Below are 13,845 nucleotides of genomic sequence, written 5' to 3'. Positions count from 1 at the left end.
AACGAGGTATTTTACCACTGCACAGCCTTTGCTTGCTGTACTTGCATATAGTCACCCACCCTCACTCCTCATCCAGCAGGGCCTCCATTTCAAAGGCAGCCCACACTTGATCCTCACCAAGGCCCTCCTCCTCCCCAAGGAGGAAGAGCTCAAGTTACAACAGGCTTCATCTCGGGAGGTAAACATGAGGAAACAGAGCAAAGGCCAGAGACCAGCACGCTGACACTGCCCTCCTGTCAGGCCACAAAGGGGGGAGCAGGTGAAGCCCTCAGGAAAGCTGTCTCATTGCTCCCAAGAGGAGAAGTGGCTGAAGGATGCAGTGACGATGTGTCTGCCTGGAAACCCAGCAGGAACGAATTTCCAGGGCCAGAAGCTAAAGGCCTTTGGCTTTGCCTATGAAGTTAGGGCTTTGGCAGGTGGAGGGAGAGCAGAGGCACCACACACTGCAACAAGAGGGTACCCTGACTGCAAGAAGACATTGAGCCTGCTGTGACAGTGATTTTCTACCCTGTACAAACCAAACATTAAGTATTAATACATCACACCTTCAATGCCAGCAGCTGCCCTGAGAGCTCCACCCAACACCATCTTCTGCCACAGCTCGCATAAAGGCGGCTCCTTTTTGACAGCAGATCATGCTAAGCTAGGGACACCAGCTCACATCCATGGGACTCTGAGGCATCCCCCTGCTGTGGAAAGGCCACATGGTGCCCACTAGGGCTTGGCACAAGAGGCAGTATGGCAGCAGTGCCAGGCTTGCCCCATATCCCCTGTACCCACCTCTGGGCCATCAGCAGTAACTGCTTCCCACAGGACTGCAGGCAGAAGTTGTTCCAAGCTCTGCAATCAGAGGATATTCTGCTTCAAGTGCTTTAATTACTGTAAGCAGTTCACTAATTACAGTAGTAATGATTGGATTATGGCCAGTTAACAGCTTTAAAGAAACAAGCCACTATAGGAGGGGGAGGAAAATACTCCTTTGGGTTTAGGACAGAAACAGATTTCAGCAGTCCACCCTGTAGGAGGCTGTTAGTAGCTGGCTGGGTCAGACTATTTGCAACAAGCTGCAACAGCAAGGAGCTGTGTAATGTGTCACTAAATGATACGCTGGCACATGAAAATTATCAGCGTTGGTGGAGGTGTGCTTGCAGGAACAGAAAGTCTTCTGTTAATGCGCTGCTCTCATGTGCTCCAACACCTCTCCATGACTGGACTCAAAAGACATGGAGGCAGGCAGGTGTGTGCATGCTAAGTTACTAACATGGTATCATGCCTGAGATGCTTTGTTTCAGCATGCAAGTCATGAATACAGGCCTTTTAGAAAGTCTTAAGAGTGACCCGCTAGCTTGAACCAAACAGCTAAATACAACTAGTCACACAACCAAAAGCCAAAGGCACTCATCAAAAAGAACAGAAATTCCTTTCACTAGCAACTGTTGTCAGCACTGGGAGGACCAGAAATCCATAGAAGTAATGGGCAGGGAGCTTCCCTCACACCTGACAGACACACAGAAATCACAGAGTCTCACTACAGAACAGTCTGCAGAAAAGCAACTGGACCAATGGATCCCTGCAAGAAGTCCTATCCCAATGGAGACACTGCAACAAGGACTGCTGGCTCTGGAGGATGAAGTTTTTTGTGGCCATGCCTTTTCTGAGTAAGGCAGATACACAGCCTCCCCACCTTGAAGGGCACCTTCCATAAAAGAGGAAATCAATATCCTACTTTACAGAAGAAATCCCCAGTGTGTTGAAACTACAGTAAAGGCAACAATACTCATTCACAGGTGACTATCCTGATGGTACTGTCGGCCAGCAGCACGCCACAGCCCTGTGGGTCAGGTAGCTCCGCCTAACCAAGAAAAGCCAATCCCTTGCATCACCACCAGCCACTTTTATGTGTCTACTCACCCTAGGAAAGGAGGGTCTCTACACCTCTTGCTATCCCTCACCCACAAGAGCCAGCCCTCAGTAGTATCTAGACCATTGTACACCCTTCACAAGCTCTTCAGTTATTCCCTTTGCCACCCCTCAGCAGCATCTTGCTCTGCTTGGTCTCCTTTGTCTCTTTTCCCTTCAGAGGTCTTCAGCTGAGGCCTGGCAGAAACTGAACTTGGTATCGCTGGCTGGAGGGCGAGGATTTCTGGCAAGAGAAAACCAGTGGATCTGGGCATCTTGCCCAGAGTGAGTTCACACTTGGCTCACCACAGCTGGAAATAGTCTCATCTCTGGCCAGATTTCCCCAACGGCTCAACAAAACCCTTGGGAAACAGCAAGTTTCCACATGCTGACCATTTTGAAACAGACTGAAACAGTGGTGCTCATGACTGTGCTACCGCACTGCACCCAGCCAGCTTCCCTGCACAGCAAAGCCGCCTCGAGTGCCACTCCCGAGGGCTGCTGATGAGCAAGTACTGACAAAGCACAGGGTCCTCGCTTTGCGTGCAGAACCAGGTGGGGCCCAGACAGCCCTTCCTCTGGAGATGCTCCTCTTGTACAGCAATACTGCAAGCAGGGCTAGAGGGAAGGCAGAGGCTTGAACAAACAAACCCCCACACTCCTCTTACCACCACAGGCTTGCACCTGGGCTACTGCGCTCCCCTACTCAGTAAGAGGGTGTAGATCCACATCTCCCAAACCAGGTAAGACATGTAGGAAACTCACTCGGAAGCATAAATATGCTCAAAATTTTGGAACTGATTTTGGCTGCAGTCTAAGTTTTCCTTAGGAAATTATGTATTTTCCGTTGCAATAAAGCCTGGCATAGATATGGTCTAAACAGCTTTAAATGGCCTCTTTTTTTTTTTTGGCACTGTTAACAGTTAAGAAATTAGCTTTTTTTTCAACCATGGAGTCACTTTTTACAGTTTTCTTGGGGATAATACATTTAAGTAGCAGAACTAACTTACCATGTACTGAAGGTAGATTTAAATAAAGTGAATGAAGGGGATTACAGGTAAGTAAGTACTTGGGTAGCAAGAGAAACTTGGCTGCTGTAGAGCCTAAGAATCTGGCCAGGAAACAGGGCTCTAGGACATACACATCATTTTCCATGATGAAGGAAAGAGCACTCAGCTGGGATGCAGAGACCATACATGGTTCTGTCACTCTCTCAGAGGCCTTTACGGGCTAGCTCCTGCAGGGAAGATGTAACAGCACAACTTCCATTTACAGCAGCAGTGAAGTTCAAATGCTTAGCACCATCATATGCTGCAGTGAGGAGTAGCAAGTGCCCTGGATGCCTGACCCAAAGGACATGGAAAGAAGTCCTTCCTCTACTGCCAACTGGCCTTTGTTCAGCACCTCTGTTGGGCATGAGGGTCATCCTCAGCATTATAGAAGGAAACATCAGTATTCTGTGTGAAATTTCTCCGGCCATCCAACACTGTGCTTATGGAAGGAGCAGAGAAACCAGCTGCCCATTTACACTATGCTGTGTGACACAAGATTTCACAAGGGTCCCTCTGAAAAATGAGGGCCATGCATAGGACATGAGCAGAGCCTGCCTCTGCTATCCTGAAGGGCAGGCCTTACACTGCAGCAGTGCACAGTCACTGCCAAGTCAAGCAAACTGACAAAGAAGCAATCAGCTGATCCATCAAGTCATCCCTTCCTTCATAATGACCACATAAACTATCTAGGAGGATGAGGAAAAAACTGCTGCTTAAAAAGCCTGCCCTGCAGCCTCACCTGCCTATGAACTATCCACACCGGTGCTCCCAGTCGCCCTGGATTGCTGGTATTCAGAGACCTACTTGAAACCACTCCAATCTGACAGACAGGTGATACTGAGACACTGTGTTCACTGTAGTGATAATAGCCAAGACATGGCCTTTTTACTTGTCAATACTTCCTATCTTGGCTCTAATACAATAAAAAAATGACAAGTTTGCTGTCATTTCTCACACCACAGGGTTGAATACATTTCCAGTCTACACAGACAGAATGATAAATCAAAGACTCACTTAGATGAAAGACCAAAATCCCCTCTGTTTATACATGCATACCCAAGTCCTGCCAATGGGAGCTGTTTGAGAACACTGAGGCCTGAGAATGTCCCTGCACAGTCTCATTCACGTTGTAGAGCTTCAAAGCAGCCATGGATTTGGAAGCAGGGTAAGAGAGGACAAGCAAAGGTAAAATCATGAAGACAGAAAGCTGCAGTACATATGAGAGTTGCTTTCAAAGGCCTGACCCAGCCCTTACCAGTAAGATACACTCATTGCCAGCTGAACAGCAAAGACACAACGACAGGAAACCAGCATGGGGAAAAAATGGTTCTGCTTTAGTGCCTAATAGGGAGCCAAGAGGTTGCACTGGCGCCAGGTCACAACACATCCTATGACCAAGTTCTGCTCTCACACAGTAGCGGAACAAGAGCAGGGAAGGCAATGGCAGGAAGGGAACTGGAAGTAATTTAATTGATCATATTATTAATTATTTTTTAAATTAATCATATTAATGCTAGTGCCTTTGTTCACCTAAGTGCTTTTTTTGGGTTGTCCCACAAAGCCCCCAGTTCTGTCCCAGGGATCTCAGTGACTACTGGGAACCTTTATGTCAGTGTTATGCACTGAGGTCAAAAAGAAGTGGTGGGTGGTTCTACAGACTTCAATAGAAGGCTTTTCTGGCGTGACTAACACCAGACAAGACAGTGCTGCTGCTGACAAGTCTATCTCACGACTCTTCACCAGCTCATCTCCATAGATTCAATCTCTGAGTAACAATGCTTCAGCCCCAAAACGCCTGAGTTAGAGCACATCATATGCCTCTATGAAGAAAAGGTGACTGCCTTTCTTGCAGAGGTTATGTTTTTCCCACCCTACAGTTGTTAAGCATATTACACCTGCTTTTCCCCCTTCAGGCACAGTTCATATATTGCTTTGATGGGATAACAGGGTTTTACATTGCTACAGAAGATTTGTAGAAGTCATGGTAAGGACATGCCTTATGATAACCATCATGCTTCCAACAGTCAGACATGGCAAGAAATCAGTTTGACATTCTCATACAGCAGAAGAGCAAACTGTTGCACCGTCTTTCGTCCTCCTCAAACACCATTTCTTAGACTGTACACAATACCTCTAAAAATCACAGCAATACATCCAGCAAGCCCCTGGGACTGACACAACACATTAAAGTGAGACCAGTCCATTGTATGTCGTTTTTTTGCAGCTTCCCAATGTTTCCCCAGACAGTCCTCCTGCCTCTTTTCTACACTGACTGCTTTCCACACTTCATTGTCAGAAAGAGCGCAGCCATTCTCCAATAGTGTAAGCGCACCCCAGAGAACAGCCTAAGTGTCAGGCACAACAGTGATAATCCACAGCCAGATGGAAAATACTCTCAGTCCTTCACCAGCACAGCCATGCAAGTTTTCACCATCTCTGTCACTGCTGTTTGTGCCAGCCTAAAGGACTCCAGGTCAACGTCTTCAGTGAATCGCCACAGAAAAGCACACAGGCTCACAAACTGGCTGGGAAGGAAACAGAATGCTCCACTTGACAGTGTATGAGAGCTGCACCTTTTACACAGCACACATGAGAAAAGCAAAGTGCCTACAGCAGAAGTAGCTGGGACCTCAGGGCTAGAAAGAACATGTACCATTCACAGGGTTGCCACTGTAATATAGACAGTTTCTAAAAGTGTGCTTCCAGTGTTCATGAACACCTTTACTGAACAGGTTTACTGTCACACATTCTCAGTCACCACTCAGTATACTTGAATTACACACAGACAATACCATCTCATACAAAAGCATGTGCTTCTGAGGGGAAAAGAGGGGACAAGTTCTCCCCAGCACACAATAAAACTGGTTTCCAAACAGCTCCAAACAGCTTCTACTTAAGGATGTCCTAAGTAGCATGCCATATGCCCCAAGCTATGAGCACTGCAAGCGATCAGGGCAGAAAACAATGTTATCCTCTCTAGCCTTTGCACTAAATGCACTGAAAAAATGTCACCACTAAATCACATGCACAAGAATTTAAACTGGTTGCCTGAAGCAGTCAGCAAGAAATTCCCCAGACAGACATGCTTTACATCACTGGGCTGGTAGCTGGATGCCTTTGAGGTGTTTCACACTTCCCTAGAGGACTGGGAGGATAAGTTCAGTACAGATTGGTGAGTACCATGTTCTCATAAACTGATCCTTGGAATCTGTTACAGACTCCCCCTGAAAGAATCTGCAGTCTCCTTTTTAACCCATGCCTGCTTTCTCCTTAAGACTCCCCCCTTCCACAGGACTCTGAATAAGAGGGTAAGTCACAGCAAAACGCACATGCCTCATTCATCATCCACCATGAGGTTACAATGAATAATAACGCTCTTGTTAAAAAAATCAAACACACACATCCTGACAAAACTTGATCACAGAAAGTATGAGGCAGCTCCCACACTCAAGGACAAATAACTGATCTACAAAGCCAGATATTTCCAGAGGTCCCTACAGCAACTTCTGAGCTTAATGTTTTTGAAAAGCAAGTATCTGGCAACAAGCTACCTATGTTAAACAACAAAAGCTTGATCTGAAAGATAGGAGATATCTGGTAACCTATACTGCCTGCCTGCAAAAGAGCTGAGCAAGCATCCTTACAAATTTCACCATTCTGCTTCTGTATCAATACTGGCCAGAGTGAAATAAAGCACATAGGATACTCAGGTGCATCAGGGCCACCTTCCCTGCAGCACACTCACACTGTGAAGACCATGCAAGGACCATCCCTTGCTATGGCCCACACAGAGTACTACTATGCAGTGTCACAGCAGGAGCAAAGCAGCCCAATGGAGTGTATTCATCAACAATGCACATTTATTTACCTCATGGCTGGATCTCTGATGGCACTGGAAGAAATTTTAGCCAACTTCAGTTTAGGAGTAGTATCACACCTTTTTGTGGGTCCATACCAGCTACCACAACAGTAGCTTTCTGGAAGTCTACACGTTTCTCAAAATAGACCCTATCTGGCCAAGAGGACACTCAATCCGAGTGAAAAGGAAGCTATGGTTGTGGCTTTTACATTTTGCCAGAGATAATAGTCACACTCATACCACCTGATCAGAGCATGCTTACCAGCAGGCCTGGAGGTAGGGTGTTTCCATGATGGCCCTATTTAATGGGTACTTTCTATCATTAACGACCACACCTCAAAGAGGTGATTAGAACAGCAAAATTCAAATAATAAGAGCAGTAAGGCCTGTGGGATGCAGACACAGTAGGGTCATGAGACCCGTGGAGTTTTTTTACCCTTGTATATATGTGTATCTTTACGTGCACTGCATGGCACCGAGTAGTGAGAGAGGTTTAAGGAGACTTAGGTTTCTAACAGGAAATTTCTGTAAGCTTACGAACAACTTAGTAAGCACTTGTTTGGTGCAGAAAAGGTACTACCAAAGTCTGAGCTATCACTTCTTCTGCAGCACCATAAATCTGACCAGTCCAGTTCTCTAAGCCAGAGATATCATTTACTGCCACATTGTCAGAGATGCCAACGTGGCAAGGCAGAGTAGCAGCAGATAAAGCACAAAACATCTTAATTTCATCTGTTTGATTTTTTCATTATTTTTGTGTTTTTTTAATAAAATCAAGCATTATTATCATTCCTTAGAGTATTAAGGTTGCATATGGCTATCTTCACACACTGCAAACGAACACTGCTTCCTACTCCTAAGAAACCAGTTGCCAGGTCAAAAAGCAATTTGGTATTTAAAGTTTCCCTGCCAGTTCTACAGTTGAGACAAGTTGCTTCAGGCCAGATTTTAAAATAAACCTGAATGAGCTGTACCTTGAGCAACGAGCTCATTAAATGAAAACAGCCCACATGAGAGCCTGCTGTATGCAGGACATGAAGGCTGACCCGTACCAGCACCCCCAAACAAACACAGCTTCACCCCAGTGGTATTCCTGACACTAAGGAGACAGTGGCTGGAGACTGTCCTTCTCACCATCATCCTTCACCTCATCGTGAAGATGAGCCAGGCATGGTGAACACCAGCTGGCATACCTAGTCCCGCACATCAAACCCAGCTGCTTCACCAGCCCACCAGGAAAAGTTTGAATGCTGCAGGTGGTAACATGTCATCAGGAGATAGAAATGTCGTTGTGGCCAAAGTGACAATCTCCTAGCCACTAAACACCTACAAATGTACTTTTTACTAGGCAAGCTTGTCTATCTTGACAGCTAGGTGAGTCCATTGCAATGGCTTTCAGCAAGTTTTGCTTTGCAGTTCTGGGAAACTGCAGGATCAATCTTGCTATGCCTTGGCTAGTGCTACTTTGAGGCTTGACTCCAGACAGGAAAGAAGAGAAGGCAGAGGGAAAAAAATGCTTTTAGAAGAAACTGCTGAGATGAGTTCAACAGTTCAAACCACTGAGATGTAGTTCAAAGGAGAAAGTATTTTAATCCCCAGAACAGACCCTCTGTTCCTGCACAAAAGATTGTGCAGAGGCTTATATCAGGTGAAAAGTAGCTGAATTTGTTCTGCACAATTTTTTTTATTTTTTTTTCTTCTGCTTAAGAAAAGCAATGCTGTGACGAGCTGTTTAAAACCTCTCAGAGATTTCACTGCTGATAGACACGAAAAATTTGCTTCACACGGAAAGCTGCTTTCCTCCCAGGAACTGTCACTTTATCCCTACACTGTAAAACAGTTGCTTCCCAGGAAGGGGCAAGTTTGAAGAGGTGTGAAACGAGTGCTTCTCCTCTGTATCATATTCAAGAGGCCAAATTTCACCCTCCAAATACAAAATTAATTTGGTAGTTTGCCTATTTATCCATTTCAAAGCACCATTCCAGACAGCAAAGGTTGTAACATCTGTCTCAGTACAGGTAGGAAACTTGCAAACCAGCTCCCAAAAGCTCAGCAAACTTGCCCTTCCTTGTAATACTCCTGTGGAAGATGTTACTAAAATTCAGTAGCTCTTCCCACTTCTGATCTCTGCCATAAGTTCTGCTGAGCCCACACAGCCAGAAGGGGAGCTGGACTTAAATTCATATTTGAGTAACATTACTAGACTGCTTGCTTCCCAAGTCTCAATTAGTCCCAGCTGCACAAAGCCTAGCAGGACAGCAATGTGGCACAGCTATCCACAGCCTACAGAGCCTTACTGAGCCAGGACACGAGGGGCTGGGTTGGAAATAGACAGCAAGACACAGACACTTCTTGCAAAGACATTTGCTTGCTGCATTACAGCTGTGCCGCCACTTTAGAGATGCTGTCCTTGCTTCCAGAGAGCGTCCAAGAAGCAAAGTTTTAAGTCTGCCTCACCAGCTGGCTTCAGTGTTATAAATAATAATAATGACAATAATTCAGTAGTGCTTAAATCAGACTTAGGTGAAGAAAAACCTAAAACATGTAAGTCAACAAGAAAAGACTGAGCCTGAAAATAACCTACAGGAATATTTGGTAGGCATGAATCTCTCCTATTCATCTCAGTAAGCTATTAACTAACATGTACTGTACTGAACATTTAACTTTAATTACTGCAGTGATTTCATTTCACAAGTAAGGAGTGACAGTTTTACCTCACCACACTTTGCAGGTTTTTGCTTGGAAGATACTGTTACCTCCTTACATCTGAAGGAAGCAAGCTCCAAGACCCCAACAGGGCTTTTGGTCACATTCAGACCCCCAGAAGAAGAGCAAGAGTGTCCCTCAACATACGCACAGTCTGCCCGGGCTGGGGTCCAATCACCCACCCCTCTGAGGAGATATTAGCCTGATGCAACTGGGCTGCAACTGGGAAGAGCCACCACTCCCGGACCCGATCCTCCTAACTACAGACACCAGAGAGGTGAGTCACCAAAAAACATTGAGCTGGCGTCCACTGCAAAAGGTAACAGCTTCAGCTGTCCATCAGCAGAATCAACAAAGCAAACCCACCACCAGTGACAGAATTTACGTATATAGTCTCCTCCAGTCCAGCAAGCTGGAGAGTGACTCCCAGCACAGAAAATTCAACTGGCAGCTGTTGACCAGCACAAGAAGTTGGCTTTCAATACTTCAAACTCCCTCTTGGCTTCTTCCCTCTGCACAAGTAACCCACATTAACAGAACAGCTCTCTGTCACCCTCTTGTGATAGAACCAAGAGGACTTAAAATCTCCTGGAAGGAGGTAATACTAAAAGAGCATGGCATTTACAGCATGTACAACAACCCTGAATTTAAGACTTTCGAGTCCAAAGGTTCCACTCCTGCTTCTGACAATCAAATCAGTGTCTCCCTACATATAAAATATTCTACCTCACCCTGCACCATAAAAGGCAAAGAACCCCACGGCATGACAATCGCCTCCCTTCACAGCCCCTCAGCAAGGCTGGCGATCTCCCTCTGGGCCCCAATAGCTGTTTCTAGATGTACTGGCCAGATACAGGCATAGGACTAGGAACAGAGATTGCAGCCAGGCAGATCTTTTGAAAAGGAAGAAACTTCCCTCCTCAAAGGAATAGAGCTCTGAGTTCTGATAAGTCATCCAGCACTCACAGCCCAGACCAAGACTGCATTCCTTGCTTTTCCTTTACCGAACTATAACCTCACACACTATCAACTCTTTCTCCGGTAAACGTCCTTATTTGTATGCTTTAGTTCTCATGCTGTCTGCTCTGAGCACACAAGTCCCTGAGCAAGGAAACCACTGAAAGCAGCTCAATAGCTATCACCTTCAATTAACTCATGAGACTCCAGGGGAAAAACTTCTCAGTGGCACCATTTCAGACAGCTCTGTACAGGAAAACCTGGAACACTTTGATCTGGAAGTGGAGGAGGGGAAGAGGAGAAGGGTTAAAGAGGAATAATCATCTTCTCACTGTTGTACTCTCCTTCCCAATTGTTCCCAGCTTTCTACAGAAAGCCCCACACCTCAAGCTACAGTATATATGTTAATATATCGTTAGTACATAAAAAAGCAGCATCATTCTCCCCTCTCATGGAAGGTCTGGGATTCTTCTGCCTGCTCACAGCCAGGGGAGAGCAAGGCACGATCCAAAACACGAGTCCTGAGGAGGAGTGACTGGCTGCGAAGCCAGCGGGAGCCTGCTGCACCCCGAAGTGCCCTTGCCATGCCAGCAGTTGCTCCATGCCACGAGTGCTGTTCCAAATTCTGTTTTACTGTTGTCTGATAGAGTGACTAAAACGGAAATGTTTCGGGGATTAGGATTCCTGAGTGATCTAATACAGGATGCTTTTGGTTTAAAGGAGGAGGGGGGAAAAAAAATACAACTAGCGAGCGGCGAGGCTGAAGCTCCTCCTGAGCTCCCCTCCCCACCGCCACTCTTTCGGTTTAAAAAAAGGGCCGAATGTTACCATTTTTGGACATGATCTCCGCGCAAGCCCTGCCCTAAACCACACCATTCAAACGAAAACGCCAGTTACCGTCCCGCCGCCGGGGCCGGGGCACGGGAGGCGGCGGGAATGCGGGGGGGATGCGGAGGGGCCCCGCCACCGCCCGCCGGCGCCCTCGCTCGGCCCGGGCGCACCTGCGGGCCGGGAGCCGGTGCCCCGGCCGACATCTGTTGCCGCGGGGGGACCCGCCGCGGCACCTCCCTCCCCGCCCCGCCATCACCTGCCCGCCCCGCCCGCCCCCGCGGCCCCGCCGCCTCGCCCCGCCACGCCGCGCAGCGCCAGCCCCCGGCCGAGCGCGCACCGGCCCCGCCGCAGCGGTGAGGGGGCGGCGGGGCCGGGTCCCGGCAGCCCCACGGCATGTACGCCAGGGGAGAGGACGGCGGTGCGCCCACCTTCCTCTGCTGCTTCTCCCAGGCTGGGTCGAGGAGCAGATCCCGGTCCCAGTCCTCCTCCGGCTGCATGTAGTCGTTGGTCTGCTGTGGGTCGTAGTGATCCATGGCTGCGGCCGCTGCTGCGCTGTCTGCCCTGTCCGTCCCGTCCCGCCGCTGCCGCTGCCCGCTGTGCCCGTCCCGGCCCCGCGGCCGCTCAGCCCGAGCGCGCGGCGGCGGCGCCCGCTCCCACTCTCGGCCGCGCGCAGCGACCGCGGGGGCGAGACGCCCCGCCCACCTCGGCAACTCTCAGTGGCCGCGATTAGCACGGCCGCCCTCCCGCCCCACGAGTGAGCGCACCCCTCTCGCACTCCCTCATTGGTCATCACTCGCGTCCGTCACAGGATCCGTGTGCCGTGATTGGCCACTTGCGGCAGCTCCGCCCTACTCGCGGCCCCTCCCGACACCCCCTCGGCGTGAGGCGGAGGCCGCGGGCTGCTGCGCTGTGCCCTGCCGTTCGCTCTGAGGGAAGCTCCACGCCGCTGTGGGGGCGTTTGTCTTTCCAGGACTCCGCGGCAGGACGGAGTTTGGGAGCCTGTACTGGGTGCGTCCTCACGGGCGGATCCGGGTGGCAGTTTGTCGCAGAATCACAGAATCCCTTGAGTTGGAAGAGATTCCCAGGGATCATCGAGTCCTACTCCTGGCCCTGCACAGGACACCCCAAGAGTCACACCCTGTGCCAGAGAGCATTGACCAAACACTGCATGAACTCTGTCAGATTTAGTACTGTGACCACTGCCCTGGGGACCCTGTTCCAGTACTCAACCACCCTCTGGGTGAAGAACCTTTTCCTAATATCCAACCTAAACTTTCCCTTATGCAACTTCAGATATCAAATCCTGTCACTATGAGGTTGTTTTCGTGTGGCACAGCTGGTGCCCATCCTGCCGGCCCCGACATGCTCAGTTACAGTCCTGCTGCCCATCTCAAAACACAGCTTGTGGCGTTTTGCAGCTGTGCCTACATCTAGGCTGCAAAAAGAAAGGGCTGTGTATCCTGTTCCTGACTGGTAACCGCTGGCCAAGGTTGGGATTGCCAGCACTGGCAGCCAGACTCCCGAGTTCTCACACCCGAAGGCAGCAGGTGCAGCTGTGGTGCATCCAGGGCTGCATCGGGTCCTCCCAGACCCGCCTGCTGCTGTCTGCCCACAAATACCCTGTCTGACAGGAAAACCCTAAACTAAAGTGCGTTTGGCAGCTTCCTAGAAGGGAAACACAAGGCGGTAAAGAGAGTACCAACATGCAAACACTTGACATGGGCTTCCGTCAGTTAAGCAAGTAGAAAGGGAAAAGGACAGCAGCGTGGTTTGTTCCCTCTGGTAGTCTCGTTGAGAAGCACTATGGTATCTCACAAAATCTAGAGGAACCCCAACGAAACAGATTTGAAACATGGTTCTACAGCACCATGCAGGGCAGGGTGAGCTTGTGTCCCACTTTGTCTGATACAAGAAGAAGCAGAGAGTTTGGGGCCCAGGGATGAGGGAGAGGGAGTAGCTGAGAATGAACTGGAAAGATGCTGCAAAGCACCAGGCTGAATTGAGCTGAAAGGTTCTACATCAAGCTGGATTTAGCCCTAAATTACACCAATGAGCTCCACTGGCTAAAAAGGGGAAGTTTTTTCCTGCTTCTTAACAAACATTGGAGGTGAAATTGGATCTATTCTTTACTTCTTGGCATAAGTGTGAAGACTATAATGGACAGATGTATGGTATAATGGTACTCTGAACTGTACTCAGTCTTCATGTGATCTTCATATGATACTCCTTTATCTACACTTGCAGATTCAAAAACACAAATACAATTATCAGAATAACGGTTCTGCACCATTCAGAGACTTGTATTCACTCTACCTTGCATCACTCAAGATGAAGAAAGATTATTTAAATACGTAAGTACAATAAAATTCATAATTTTAAAGAGGAAGGGCCCATTTTTATTTCTTACAACCATTCGATGAACCCCCGGTAACAGAAATTGTGAACCAACAACTACAGCCTGATCACATGATAGAGAAACAACAAAGTTGCCTAAAAGCTGTTTACCTTCTCATTTTCATTATTTATGAGACACTTTCCACC

The 13,845-nt window shown here is 48.1% G+C and overlaps 1 protein-coding gene across 3 annotated transcripts in view; it reads right to left on the bottom strand.

The window, feature by feature from the left end:
* ACTN1 (actinin alpha 1) overlaps positions 1 to 11,878 on the bottom strand; it is an 86,584-nt gene extending 74,706 nt beyond the window's left edge. For all 3 annotated transcript variants that reach the window (XM_066321370.1, XM_066321367.1, XM_066321368.1), the window contains exon 1: positions 11,733 to 11,878. In XM_066321370.1, coding sequence (XP_066177467.1) covers positions 11,733 to 11,837 — 105 coding nt within the window. In that variant the 5' untranslated portion in view covers positions 11,838 to 11,878. The remainder of the gene's footprint in view (positions 1 to 11,732) is intronic.
* Between the last annotated feature and the right edge of the window lie 1,967 nt (positions 11,879 to 13,845).

Source organism: Sylvia atricapilla, chromosome 6, assembly GCF_009819655.1.
Source record: "Sylvia atricapilla isolate bSylAtr1 chromosome 6, bSylAtr1.pri, whole genome shotgun sequence".
In the NCBI taxonomy this organism is placed as follows: Eukaryota; Metazoa; Chordata; class Aves; order Passeriformes; family Sylviidae; genus Sylvia; species Sylvia atricapilla.
The sequence above is the reverse complement of the archived record's forward strand: the minus strand, read 5'-3'. Positions and strand labels throughout refer to the sequence as shown.